Below are 14,239 nucleotides of genomic sequence, written 5' to 3' on the forward strand. Positions count from 1 at the left end.
CGGAGAGAAGTGTCATTTGGGGTCCATCGATCGCAACCCTTTTCCTGAATTAGGACTCTGTTAAGTTAGTCAGTTGAAGGTTGCAAACTCTTCCCATCTAATAGCAGTAAACCTTTAATAAATCCAGGCCAGTTAACAGAATCACTTTTGTTTTCTAATACTCTCTAGCTCAGAAGCTCTTGTCCATTGACTGACACTTACACAAGACAAACTGCTAAATACCGAAGACTTTCACAGTATGTTGGGCGGGGCCTATTTAATAAGGCGACAAAAAGATGCATGGTAACCACTATCAATCAATCAATCAGGATTCAGAGGTTTGGACTTAACTATGCATTCCTGCAAGATTTGTGTTGTTAGAGATTATTATTATTATTGTTGATTTATAAAGCAACAACATATTCCGTGGTGCTGTACAAATTAAGAAACAAACATGCGCTGCTAGTTGCGCTAATTGCGCAATGCGCAGTGCTCTGATCAGCATTAGTACCAGTGATATGGTCCCGCTGAGGGTGCACACAGTAATTTTCCCGGCATTAAATGAATGAGGCCTTTCATCTGTTTATCTCCTAAATTTGCTCTTTTTATAGTTAAAATGAAAAATAAGTCATTTGAGATCATCCAGGAGAAATACTTTGTGAAACAACCCCACGGTCTAAAGTTTTACATTGTTTTGCACCATACATTTATCGGAGGCTTCTTTTAGGCCTCTTGCACACTGCAAGCGATTCCGATTCAGATTCCGCTTTTTAATCAGTTTTTACATCCGATTCAGATTCCGATTTGCAGTTTGCTCCCTGCACACTGCAAATCGGAATCTGAATCGGATGTAAAAACTGATTAAAAAGCGGAATCTGAATCGGAATCGCGTGCAGTGTGCAAGAGGCCTTACACTGTAAATCGCAATTCCGATTTCCGTTTCTGATTTGCGATTCTGATTTGCAGTTAACACTGGATGCTAACATCACAGGAAGAAAAAGGCATAAAAATATGCAGAATGCAGGATTTCTTTTTTGAATTGCATCAAACATTGGAATCGTATGTAAAATCGCATCAAAATCGGAATTGCGTGTCGTGTAAAAGAGCCCTTAAAGAGGAACTGTAGTGAAAATAACATAATGAATAAAATTGCTTGTTTTTTTACAATATTTATTTATAGATGATTTAGTCAGTGTTTGCCCTTCGTAAAATCTTTCCTATCCCGGATTTACATTCTGAAATGTATCCCTGGTGGTGACATCTTTAGTCCTGTCAGGTGATCTGTATGGAATGTTCATTCCTGAGAGTTCTATGTGCAGAGGGAGGTTCTTCTTGCTTGGCAGTTGGGAAAAACAGTTATTTCCCACAATGAAACGAGGTTCACAGACAGCCAACTGTCGGTACCATAGTCCTGACATCACACTGTGGGAGGGGTTTCACCACAATATCAGCCATACAGATGTCCCTGATAATCTAATTGAGAAAAGGTAAAGATTTCTCGAGGGAAGGGGAGTATTGGCTACTGATCGGGATGAAGTTCAATCCTAGCTATGGGTGGGCAAGGGGGGACATATGTCCCCGAGCGCAGTATTGTGAGGGCGCTCAGCACGGCCATTGCACCCCTGCGTGCATGAAAGGTGGCTCGCTGGATGCCTGAAGTGCCCCTGCTTCTCCCCCTCCCTCTGCAGAAGTGTTAACAGCAGCAGAATAAGGCTATCTAAAGGGGGCACATCTGGCTATCTAAACAGGGTGAAGGGGGGCATATCTGAACGGGGTAAGGGGGCACATATAGCTATCTAAATAACTTATTACTCCACCCATGACTACATTCTGATGTGTGGCCACGCCCATTTTTTCCAGGGGGGGGGGGAAGCTGTCTTAACCCTAGTTACGCCTCTGAGAACAGTAATTATAAAGAGAAACTCCGACCAAGAATTGAACTTTATACCAATCAGTAGCTGATACCCCCTTTTACATGAGAAATCTATTCATTTTCACAAACAGACCATCGGGGGGCGCTGTATGACTGATATTGTGGTAAAACCCCTCCCACAAAGAAATTCTGAGTACTTGCAGTACTGGCAGTTTCCTGTCTGTGAATCCTGTTGCATTGTGGGAAATAGCTGTTTACAGCTGTTTCCAACTGCCAAAACAGCAAGCAGCAGCTACATCATTTGCCAGCAGTAAAAAGGTCACCATGTGATAAATGTCAGAATGTAAATCAGGGATTTAAAATATTTTACAATGGGCAAACACTGACTAAATCATTTATACATATTTATTGTAAAAATGAAGCACTTTTTATTACATTATTTTCACTGCAGTTCCTCTTTAAGACTAATTATTAGCCAATATTAGCCTGACCCTCAAAATCAGCGATACCTAGGCTAGCTCAACACCATGAAAAGTGCCAGTTCCTTGTTCTACCGGATCTCTGTATGTCTCACATGGCACCAGGATGAACTGCTTCATTTGTATGCTGAAATAGATAGATGGGATGAGGGATGTTATACAACAGTGACACTTATCAGAGCTTGATCTGTTTTCCCATTTCCCATCTGTCTTTTTGGATTATTCCCACTACACGGCTCCTAGGTGGAGCACTGCTTCATATATGAAACCTAGGAGATAGAACATTGGACATTACTCAAGAACGCTGCCCCTAGACGGTGTGACCTGTCCCATTTATTTCCTGAACCCTGTCGCCACCCTTTCTTACCGCTTTTTACCAAGCTCTCACTCACTGTCAGTGCGATGCAGTACAAGGTCCGCGTGCGCTGAAACAATGAGATGGAATCGGGAGCATCACACAAGAAGAATGCTGTGATCTGTCACATTTATATCTGATCCGAGTGGCCACCCTTTCATGTCTGCTCCTTTCCAGCCTCATACTCACGGCCAAATTGGAGCTGTGCAGAGCCTTTCGTATGATGAAACAGGGAGAGGGTCAGGAGTGTTACACAATAAACGTTCTCTACAGCGGAAATGTCAAACTCAGATGAAAGAGAGTGTTGAACTGAGGATAATTCCATAAGGGCCAGATAAATAATACAGATTCTGTAGCTTGCGTCCCGACAGAGAAGCTTTCACTAGAATCTATGTGAAAGACGTGGCACTCGGCTACGTATGTTGGCAAAATACATGTGAAGCAGCAGGACCCTGTGACAGTACCTCTTTAAAGTTAACCAAGCAGCATTTTTAGCACCCAGGGCATCTAACTAGCACATTAAAAATGCATGCCAACAATGTGGCTAATTATTTTAAAAAAAAATTACTTTACCTCTTCTTTTTACATTTAGAAGTCTTCCACAGGCCTTTATTACGGGTCTACATGAAAAGGGCGCCAGTAAAAAAGGGCGCCTGGTGGAGCCCATATATACCAACTTCGGCTACAAAAAAGGCGCCTGGTGTAGCCCATATAAACTTCGGCTACAAAAAAGGCGCCTGGTGTAGCCCATATAAAAACTTCGGCTACAATAATACTCCGGGATGTGTTAATTGCTATTCCCCCTCCAGGCCGCCATGGATAGTGGGGGAATGAAATAATTCGGCTTCCAGCACTTGTAGCCCATATAAAAACTTAGGCTAGAAAAAAGGCAATAATATGGGCTACAAAGGGGCACCTTACTGTAGCCGAAAACCTTGCAGCCGAAAAAAATACGGGCTACAAAGGGGAGCCTGCTTGTAGCCGAAAACCTTGTAGCCGAAAAAATATGGGCTACAAAGCGGAGCCCGCTTGTAACCTATATCAAAACTCGGGCGCCCTTTTCTACACCTTGTAGCCCATATTTCCAGAAATAATATTGATGTCTATGGCGGCGCCCTTTTCATACAGGCAGCTCGGGCGCCCTTTTCAACCGATCCCCTTTATTACCCTACTTCTGAGGCCTGTCCGACCACAGAAATTTCAGGAAGATAAGGGTTGGTGTAATCATTTTATTGCACACATTAGCAGAGAGCAAACAAAAGCTTATATCAGCAGGGGGTGAAGAGATAGCGCCCTGTACTTCAAAGATTTTTGAGAAGTCACAGATGCTATCTTCACGCCTTCCCATTGATAAATAATAAGCAGCTAGAAGGGGAAACCAGGACAAACTGCAAAAAAAAAGTGGCACTTGGTTCCCTTTAACACATCATCCTATATAATAAAATGCTAAGGTAGCTGCGTCCGCATGCGTTTGTGTAGGCCCCTTTTCCACTAGGCAGCAATCCGCTCGTGTTTCCTTCTATTGCCACTACCACAATAGCACCACGATCCGTCAAGTGTGCGGTGTGATTGCGGTGAGCTTGTGATTTCTGATGGGAGGAAAAATACATTCGGAGGGAAAATTATAGGCACTCAAACTCACCAGAAATGCATCGATAGCGATTCAGAAGAAAATCAAATCGCACTAGTGGAAAAACAGCACCGCGATTTACATGTTATCAGAGAAACTCGAGTGATCTGATTTTTGGAGAGAAATGCACCTAGTGGAACAGGGCCCTAAGTGCTTGCCACTGTGCGCATGTGCGGCCACAGGCCCCTGGTGGGCACAGCAGTGAACCATGACAGCGACTGGAGGCGAGAGTGCTCGGTGTGCAGAGGATGTGGCGTGGAAGGCACAAGAGCCCGGTGGCTGTGCATTTAGCAGTCGTTAATCTAGCGCCATAAAGTCTAGGAGAAAAAGCGCTATACAAATGTTAAAATGATTATTACACTTATTGTAGGTGTGAAGATTACAATGTCCACCCTTATTTTATGACCCTTGTAAGATGGGCCATCTGGCTAGGAGGGTCACCAGACAACATTGGGAGGCCCATAATCTGTAGTTACGCCCATGACCTTGACATGACTGCTCTGGAGATCTTGATGCCTTATTTGACTCCTGAGCCATCACAAACCCCGTTCTGCTTTTCACCAGTCTCCATGGCGTTATACGCTATACACAGCCGCCACGTAAACTTTGCATGGAATAAGCAGTCTGTAGGATCTTATCTGTTCTGACAAGTGACCTCTAACTTAGGGACAGTTACAGCACAGCTATAAATCTTTCTAGACAGCACGGGGGTGTACAGTATTATGTGTGCTCAGTGCTGTCTCCTCTTCTGTAAACAAGTTATAGAAATCAGACCCTGTCTTCAAGGTTCAGTAGCATCAAGAATGATGCTGCAATGTTGGACACATGGTTATTAGGTCAGTCAAATTTCCTATATCTCTTAGCATGCGTTATACTATGACTGGATAGTGTGCTGGTTAAGGGCTCTGCCTCCCTCTGGCACAGGTGACATGGGTTCAAATCTCAGCTCTTCCTGTTCAGTATGCCAGCCCCTATTCAGTAAGGAGACCTTGGGCAAGTCATCCTAACAGTGCTACTGCCTATGGAGCGTGCTCTAGACTAGAGCACAGGTGTGGAACTCCAGGCCTGGAGGGCCAGGTCCATGCCAGTGTTTAGGATGGACTGAGAAAGAGAGGAATGTGTTCTACCTGATAGACCACACCTTTTCTGATTCAGACCCATCAATTATTTTGAGCTGTGTCAAAAATGTGTGAGGACCTCGGCCCTCGTAGGACCGGTTTGGCATCCCTGCTCTAGTGGCTGCAGCTCTGGCGCTTTGGGTCCCTCAGGAGAAAAGCTCAATTTAAATGTTCTGTGTGTCTCCCTTTATCCACAATTAATAAAGTTCACATATTTTTACTGTCAGCACAATGAAAGGTAATTGCTGGATGGGTTACAACATGTTGACCACTGCTCTTCGCCTTGTTAAATAAGCCTGAACAGCCCTACATACTGTGTCTTCATTGGACGCTGGACGCATAGGTGATGACTGATGAGTATATATTGTGCTCCCCTCCTCTGCCTGCGATAAGCCTCTATTCAGCCTGGATAACAATTGCATTAGTCTTGAATGTAATGGTTTCCTGAGTGCTTGTCACGGCATGTCCGCTGAGGTATCAGCTCCCGCCATAGGAACGTATTGCCATGCACCGCACACACAGGCACATGAGGTGAATAGTGTCCCATGCATTTTAATAGATACTCAGCAGCTTGTGGACACACGACCTGTAGTTAAATTGCTCAGAGGACGCACATGTCATATTGTTCTGCACCTACATGGTCCTCCTATCTCACTATGTTAACAGAGTGACAGGTCTCCACAGCGCTCTGCGGGCCTCGCGTTTTGGCACAGAGCTCTTTTCTCCGTTTCACGCGGAGCCTTGTGGGGAGGCCGGGCGCACTCTGTGAATCTTAAAGGTTTAACCCTTTGCTTTTCCTTTGCAGGCTCAGCTTTATTAATATGACGCTTCTATTCCCAGGATGTGTTGCCACGGCTGCCACGCTCTGTCTTTCTCCCTTTGCCTGTCTCTCTGTCTTAGCAGTCTCACACTGTCGCTTCGGCCGGTTTCTCTCTTTACTGTATGTCTTTTTTTGTATATATGCTGTATTAGAATGGCGTAGGTCATTGTTCTGCCTCTCTCTGTCTATAGCTCTCACTCTTCCTCTCTCTCTTTCTCTGCTTGTCTTCATCCCTCAATATATTCGTCTGCCCCAGACTTATCAGATGGTGGCACAGCTTACCGCTGCATAATTCTATTTCTATGGATGTGAGATAAGGACTGCTGAACCCCAGCACCTTTTGCTAAATCTCTACCGGTTTTACATGCACTGCCTGTTTTTTGCTGTGTATAAATATAAATATTAACTTTTCTATTGCAGATTCCTTTGAGTGTATCTCTCCCTGAATCTTGCCCAGTCATACTCACCTTCCCCCATTCTTCATTCCCTTCCCACTAATGTCCGCTTCTCCATCCTCCCCTTTTTCATTTACAGAGCCTGTGGATCTAAGGAATGACTTCCTCTACTACCTTTACATTTCAGAAACCCATCAACTTCCTTCCTTACATGCCTTCAAGCCTTCATTTCCTCCATGCTTCATCAAGTACTATGATCTCTTCTTACCCTTCCATACTCCAGCCCTCTTCTGTACCACCTCCTTCCCTCACACTCTTCCAGTTCTCTCATGTCCATATCCTGTTCCCAGCCACTCTCTTATTTGAAACGTCCACTCCTTTTCCTCTTCACTTCTTCACTATCTTTTCATTCTAGCCTTACCTGGAAACTGCCTTCAAGTACAAGTTCAGCCAAACTTTATATTGACGAGATGCAAACCTTCCAACTTTTTGAGATGAAAGAGGCACACTAAGAACCGCCCCATGTCACACCTCTAACCACGCCCCCACCACACCCCTTGCCATGCATATCACAAAGTATTTAGAACTAAAAGATATAGTTTTCTCATTCAAACCACACTGGTCCTTTCTATTATCATTCGTTTTTCTTCATTTTAACATTTGACAAATGAGAAATATATCAATGTAATTGATGGGAATAAGGTTTAGAGTCAGTTAAAAACACATTTCTGTAGAAAAATACATATATTTCTATAGATCTGTAGATGAGTCCTGAAAGATGGACAAATAAGGAAGAAAGAGGGACAGAGGGATTTGGTCCCTAAAGATGGACTGTCCCTCTAAAACAGAGACAGTTAGGAGCTATGTAAATGCCCCCCTGCCAGTAGCTTAACAACTTTATTCTAAGACGGTAAATATCCCGCTATGTACCTAGATGTTGATGGAAACAGTGGCAGTCACATGATTGCTGCTGTTTTTTGTAAATGGGTTGGTTATTTTTGGTGGATGGGTTGGTTCTTTTTTTTGGACTCGGCAAGCTGCTCAGTTTAAGCCCTGCTCTCACGGGGAGGTGGTCACTGCCGAGGCTCTTTGTAGCTCCCTGATAGTGGATCTCCTTTTCAGACTCTGCAAACCACCTTTTCCAAATTCTGCCACCCTGCTGGCCGCTCCACCCTCCTTCATAAACCCCCATGCACCTCCTTTCCCAGAAGACAGTGTCACATGACCAACCTCGAGAACCAAAGCGTGAACCATTTGGGGGGATTTGTACAGTCTTAATATGATTGTTAAGAAACTTGAAGGACGGTATCTTGTTAATTCAAAGTTTCGCTGAGATAAGGCTTTGACTTTCACTTCCATTCCCTTATGTGACTCATGCATTCACTTTCTATTCATGTCTATATGGTTACTTGTATTCTCCACCCAGCTTCTTCATGTTATTCATTTACCAGCTGTATCTTTTCTCTCTTTTCACTTCCATTCCTTTACCAGTGTCTCCCTTTCTTCCTACTTTAACTGCAACACCTCTGCATTCCTTATCCTGACCTGTATATTCTGCTCCACATGATCTCACCTCTATCTCCATTCCTGCATCATTTGTTTGTAACGTCTTTTACTTCCTAACAATACCTCCTTCCCACTCCCTTACCTGTTCCTTCCTTATTTCCTCCGCATTCGCTTGAATTCCTTATCTTTTTCCATCCGTTCCTCTAATCTTTCCATTATAGGATGCAAATAATTTTGAGTTGAGGCAGCATTATGCACATTTTTGTATGCAAATGTGTGCAGCTGAGGTAAAATTGGATTGGCCCATTTTCAAGCTGCATACATTTGCATACAAAATTTGCATAATCCTGCATCAGCTTGCATCTCATTGACCATCCCTACTCCATTACAAAACTCAAATGTTCCATTTGTACAGTATTTATCACATTTCCAACCAACTGCTTATGGTTCCCCCACACTTATTCATTTTGGTATTTCCCATTCTTTTCCACTCCCCTCCTGTAAAGATCCCCACCACCACCTCATTAACACCTGTTGTACACTTACCCTACTAACAGTCACCTTTTCGTCCCACCTTCTCATGTTGCATCTTCATCCTAATGCTCTTCTCATTCTGCATTTGGCATCGCTGGTCACTACTCTGTCCATCTACCTTTGACTTCCTTTTGTATCTTTGCAGGTCCTTGCAACCGGATCCTCTCTTCATCTCTCTGATTCAGTCATAGAATTCATCTTGTACTGACCACCCCATCTACATGCACACTACAGTCCTCACATGTGCCATTGTCACTCGCTTTCTACCAAATCATCTGAAGCCATCCATAGCCACCTGTCCCCCAGCCCTGATCCCATTCCCCTTTGTCCATCACTTTCTCTTTGCAGGACCTTCTTCAGGAGGCCACGAATCCCCGCCCCCCTCCGCTACATCACACAATGGGTATACAGATCAGGGCTTGTCTTGTGTGGTGGGGATACGGGGTGGCGGGAGGGACAGAATTCATGATACCTTGACGTGGTGGGGCGGGAAAGGTGTGCTAATGACACTCATGAATATCTTTCTCTCCTTTTTTCCTATCCTCTTTTTCATTTGATATTTTTCTCTCTCTTTCTTTTCTGATGCGTGAATAGAAGTGGAACAAAAAGGTAATTTTCATTAGTCCCTTCCTGTTACCCTCACGGTGACTCGTTAATTCCGCCCATAATTAATGTCGGAATCCTAATTTTTCCTTTTCTCTCCACCTTCCCTCCTCCTCTGTTCCCCCTCGCTGACCCTATTACCCTCTAATCCCTTTCGCTTTTAAGGATTACAAGAGCTGGAGTTTTATGTCAAACAGTGAAATATCCTGAAAGACCCAACAACATGGAAAGGAGGATTTAGCAATGCAGACGGTTAGGTCTGTATAGTAGGATTACAGCTACATTAAGTGGAAGGTCAGGGGGTTCATCACGGGAGATCAGGTTTTTTTTTTGTTTTGTTTTTTAACGCTGAATAAAGTAAGATTTTAGGCATAAGACCTTCATGTAAATACCTAGAAATAGCAGATATATGAATGAGCAAGTAACTTTATTCAGCAATAGCTAATACTATAATTATTAAGGAGGTAGCTAGGGTGTCCATCAGTAGTAGTAGAAGCTTAAGGTAAGGTGGCCATTTTGATAGTTTTAGGGAAGGAGATAACCGATCAAAGGGGACAATTTATTTCAGACGACTACAAAAGAAAATTGGAAGAAATGTGGAGCAGTTGCCCGATAAAAAACCAATTCAGCTGCTGAATGAAACAAGGGTTCGGATTGGGGATTGTCATGTCTAGGAGAACACACGGAGAAGCATGTGATCAGTTTGGTCAGGTGATAGATATGCAAGTCTCTGATTTGCTAGTTATGATCCTGTGCTAAAGCAGGATGTGATCACAGTTAACCAGAGCTTTGCAAATCTATCAGCTGATCAAGCAAATCACATGTTTCTCCATGAAATCTCCTAGACACGGCCGTCCGATAGGCTACCCTGAGCAAATTGCTCCACTTTTGTTCCAATTTTCCTTGCACCTTCCTTCCTGACTAATTAGAAGGACAGCATTAGCACAAAAAAGGAAGAAGAAGAAGAAGCAGAAAGAAAGAAAAAAAAAAAAAGGAAGCATTTATTTAATCAGCTTCATATTCCAGCAGCAGAGATCTAGTTAGCAGGGATCCAGTCAGATAAAGGTGCAATATTCTGCAACCTCCAGCCACCCTTCATTCCTCACTGCCCTCCTCTTATCCTGTCATGTTTCCATAGCAACCTCCAGAAACCTGGCCTACCTCAATTATTCCCATTCTCGTCCCTTGCTCAGCCTCCTCTCCTCCTCTCCCTCTTTCTCCCTCTCCCTCTTTCTCTCTTTCTCTTCCCCACTCTCCTTGTCACTCTCCTGCTTAATTTAATTATATATGTTTATTTATTTTGCCTTTTTTTGTTATCCCCCTCCTTACCCTGTTTTTAAGGAAGGGAACTTTTCCTTCACAGCATCTGCTTCTGTTAGGGAAGGGTAAAGAGGCACCTCGGCAGGAGCTCTCTTATGCAAAGGTCCCTGCTGAGGGGCACACTGAGACGGGCAAACTATGCAGCGATGTCATCCAATGCACCTCTGTCTCTTTCTATATACAGGAAAGGGCTAATTATTAATTCACATTGGTGCTTATTATTATTATTTTAATAAAAGCAGAGTTGCTACCCATTGCAACCCATCAGACTCTGTTTACACTTCCTCGTTCTAGTCTAAAGAATAAAAAGCAAGAACCCGGTTGGTTGATATGGGCGACAACCCTTGTGTTTGTAAATTACCAGGCCTTATGTAAAAATGCTTCTAAGATTAAACAATGTTTCCCGTAGCGACCAATCAGATTTATGCTTTTATCTGGTACCCAGCTTTAAAAAAACCTACAGCTGGAGTTTGATTGGTTTAGATGGACAACGCAAGCACCTCCCTCTAGAGTTTTTTAAACCTAAAGCAATTGGCCATGATGTTCACTTTGCCGATTTTCACTTCCAACGCCCAGTTGGGTTTTAGAGAATTCAAAAAAGAATTCAAAAAAGAAAACTTTATTCTGATTGGTTATTGGAAGTGCAAACAGCCAAAGTTGAAAATTCTTTCTTTACAGCATCCAGCCCATATGTGCTGATTTATCATGACAAGTGGGAAAAAAAACGAGGAGAGTTGCTCTGAGCAACCAATCAGAATGCTTGTTTTAGTTAACAGCTAAAGCCGAATTGCTTGCTCTAACCCACTCTCCGTGTTATGCTCCAATTTGTTTGAGTCTGTCCTGATAAATTAGCATCGTTGAAGGTTGTACAGTGCAGTAACCCTTAGCAACCAATCAGAACTCGCTTAACTGAAGTCAGGCAAGTACAAGCTGGATTCTGATTGGTTTCTATTCTGCTTCTTGCCTGTAATGATTATTATTGCCTCTTGCAGCATCTGAATAAGCTTGATGGAGCAAGCAGCAATGTCGTGCCGTAACTCAAGTCAGCCAATCAGACGTCCTGTCTTTGGGAGTAAAGAAATGCCATAAGGAGTAAAATGATTTCTGATTGGTTGCCATGGGATACGGTTCCTCTCTCCACAGAGCTATTGGAAACAAACAAGTTTTCAAACCCATGCAGTCAGTGAAATATCTATCTATCTATCTATATATATATATATATATATATATATATATATATGGAGAAAATATTTGGCCACAGTAAGTTTCAGATGGTCTGGCTTCTCTCAGAGGATTTGAGAACAAGATTCTGGGGAGGGGGGGAGGTTGGTGGTGTTCGCTGATAACACACAGCACCCTGTGGAGATGATTAACCTCTCATCTGTCTACTCTGTGCCGCACTCTGATTACTAACGCCATTAATCTGGTCTCTCCTTCCGCCTGTGCACAGACCTGTGTATTGATATATAAAAACGGACGGCGGGAGCTTTCTCTGTGGGTGGAACTATTAAGACACAAATTTTTCTCTCATTGCTGCATATAATCTCTCTATATAGAGCCTAACATTGATTCTTTACTTCATCATTTCTCTTGGTATAATAACCTCTGTGTCACCCTGTTGTTCCTTATACCTGTCCTAGCGATGCTTTAAAGTGCTCAGACCCTTCATTTTCTCCACACACCCCTCATTTTCCCTTCCTGTGATTCCATTTATCCAATTCTTCTGTTACTTCTAGAGTCCCTGCCTTGTGTTCAATATCCCTTTATCCTTCCTATGCCTTATATAACCTCTTTCCCTCCATTTACGCCGTATACCAACAGCTCCTTCTGTGACTTCCTTATCACATCATACAAGGCTAGGGGTCCACCTGCCTTACCAGACAAATTATCTGTAGGGCTCATTCTCCTCTTTAGGCCACATTATCTTTATGCATAACGTTTTAGTGTATGTAATACTAAAGTGTGCTTTACATGTCTTATGCCAGGAATCAGGGTTGCCATAAGAAATTTCCGGGCCCCATGCTGGGAAAACCTACTGGGCCTCCTTTGCTCCCCTCCCCCTCTACATTTAAAGTGAACCCTCTATATTTATCAACTGATAAGATGAACAGAGGCTCCAATCACAGTGATGGACTTTCCTCTACATAAGTAGACACAGACTGTTGATTTTATCAACAATTAATTTATTCAAAATACTCCACAAAGCTGCAATGCGTTTCACGGGCTAGGTCCCGCTTCATTAGGCAATAATTTTGGAGCAAAAACTAGATATGGTCTATTTAGGAGCCAAGCACCTCTGTCAAAAGACAATCAAAATTCCTTGTGCTTCTGGTCTACATTGTAATGGATTAGGGGTATGGTTGCATGCTGCTGTTCTACCTTGATTGACATCCTGGGCAGATCGATGGGTGGCAAAACCTCACCCCACTTCTTGACTAAACACTCTTAGCTTTTTAATGGCATCTAAAGAGCACAAAAAGCCAGCTTATCTGTAATTGGAAGTTGGGCTTTTATGTTTTCTGGCAGCTCCTTCACATGCAAATTACACTGTGAAATCTGTCTTTCTTCACCCTTATTTACTTTGCTTCTCTTCCTCCCTCTTCCAGTCTGATCATCAGCCTGATCAGTCACCCTCAAAATGATCCGATTGTCAGTTGTTCTCAAGTAAATTCTGCTTTAGACCAATTGGAAGCAAACAACAAATGATCGTTTTCTTGGTCGTTTAACAGTTAGGCCTCGTTCACATTATCACACGGAGATGGCTGTGGGATCGGAACGCAAAGCATATGATCTCACGCCATCTGCATTTGCATGCATTGTGTGGCTGATCCCATTCACTATAGTGTAGCATGCGTTCGCGCACTCCACTGTTACGGAACGTATGGCGTGTGAACATCAGACAGTGCAGTCTATGCACTTCTGATGTTCATGCCTGTCTGCCTCCTACACGCGTTGCCGAAATACGGATAGCAACGCGTATAATGTGAACGAGGCCTAAGACACACTGGCAACTATTGATTGGTCCTGGATATGTTGCACCATGATCTATTGTTAAAGCAAACTCGCTTCAGGTTTAATACACCTCAAAGTAGAGAGAAGGCTCTGGATGTCATGGAGACTTCCTGGTCCTAGGTCCATCCCATCGTTCATGCGCTGTCCCCAGATGAAATTCTTTGACCTGCTAGGTCTTCGGTACCTCTCAAGCTACAGAGCTACTTGCGTCCCTAGTAGTTCTGAAGATGAGCTCATCTGTACAGCGGATGTTCTAACTGGAATCACGCATGCACAGTACGGAAGCGCTCATCTTCTAAACTACTCAGGAATGTGAATAGTCCTGAAAGCTGCCCAATGGGTACCAAAAAGATATTGACCTAGCAAGTCGACTTTAGCAAATACTGTATTTGAAGGAGTGAAGGCTAGTCATGAATCCGTTCTTGAAGAACCACTATAGCAAAAAAGTAAGCCGTTAAAATTTGACAAAACTGACAGGTTTTGGACTAGTCCATCTCCTCAAGGGGGGTTCTCCGGGTTTTCTTTGTTTTCAAAAGCATTTCTTGAATGGCATTTGCCAAGTCTAACTGCCAAAATAGTAAGCCATCCTCCCTACTCGCTTGCACACTATTTTGA

At 43.2% G+C, this 14,239-nt stretch overlaps 1 protein-coding gene across 3 annotated transcripts in view; it reads left to right on the top strand.

The window, feature by feature from the left end:
- The window catches only part of ADGRL1 (adhesion G protein-coupled receptor L1), a 652,811-nt gene that overhangs the window by 469,867 nt on the left and 168,705 nt on the right, over window positions 1–14,239 (top strand). For 2 of the 3 annotated variants that reach the window (XM_068274518.1, XM_068274520.1), the window contains exon 6: window positions 9,284–9,298. The exons of the other annotated variant lie outside the window; for it this stretch is intronic. In XM_068274518.1, coding sequence (XP_068130619.1) covers window positions 9,284–9,298 — 15 coding nt within the window. The remainder of the gene's footprint in view (window positions 1–9,283; window positions 9,299–14,239) is intronic. 3 annotated transcript variants of the gene reach the window in all.

This window comes from Hyperolius riggenbachi, chromosome 3 (genome assembly GCF_040937935.1).
Source record: "Hyperolius riggenbachi isolate aHypRig1 chromosome 3, aHypRig1.pri, whole genome shotgun sequence".
NCBI lineage: Eukaryota > Metazoa > Chordata > Amphibia > Anura > Hyperoliidae > Hyperolius > Hyperolius riggenbachi.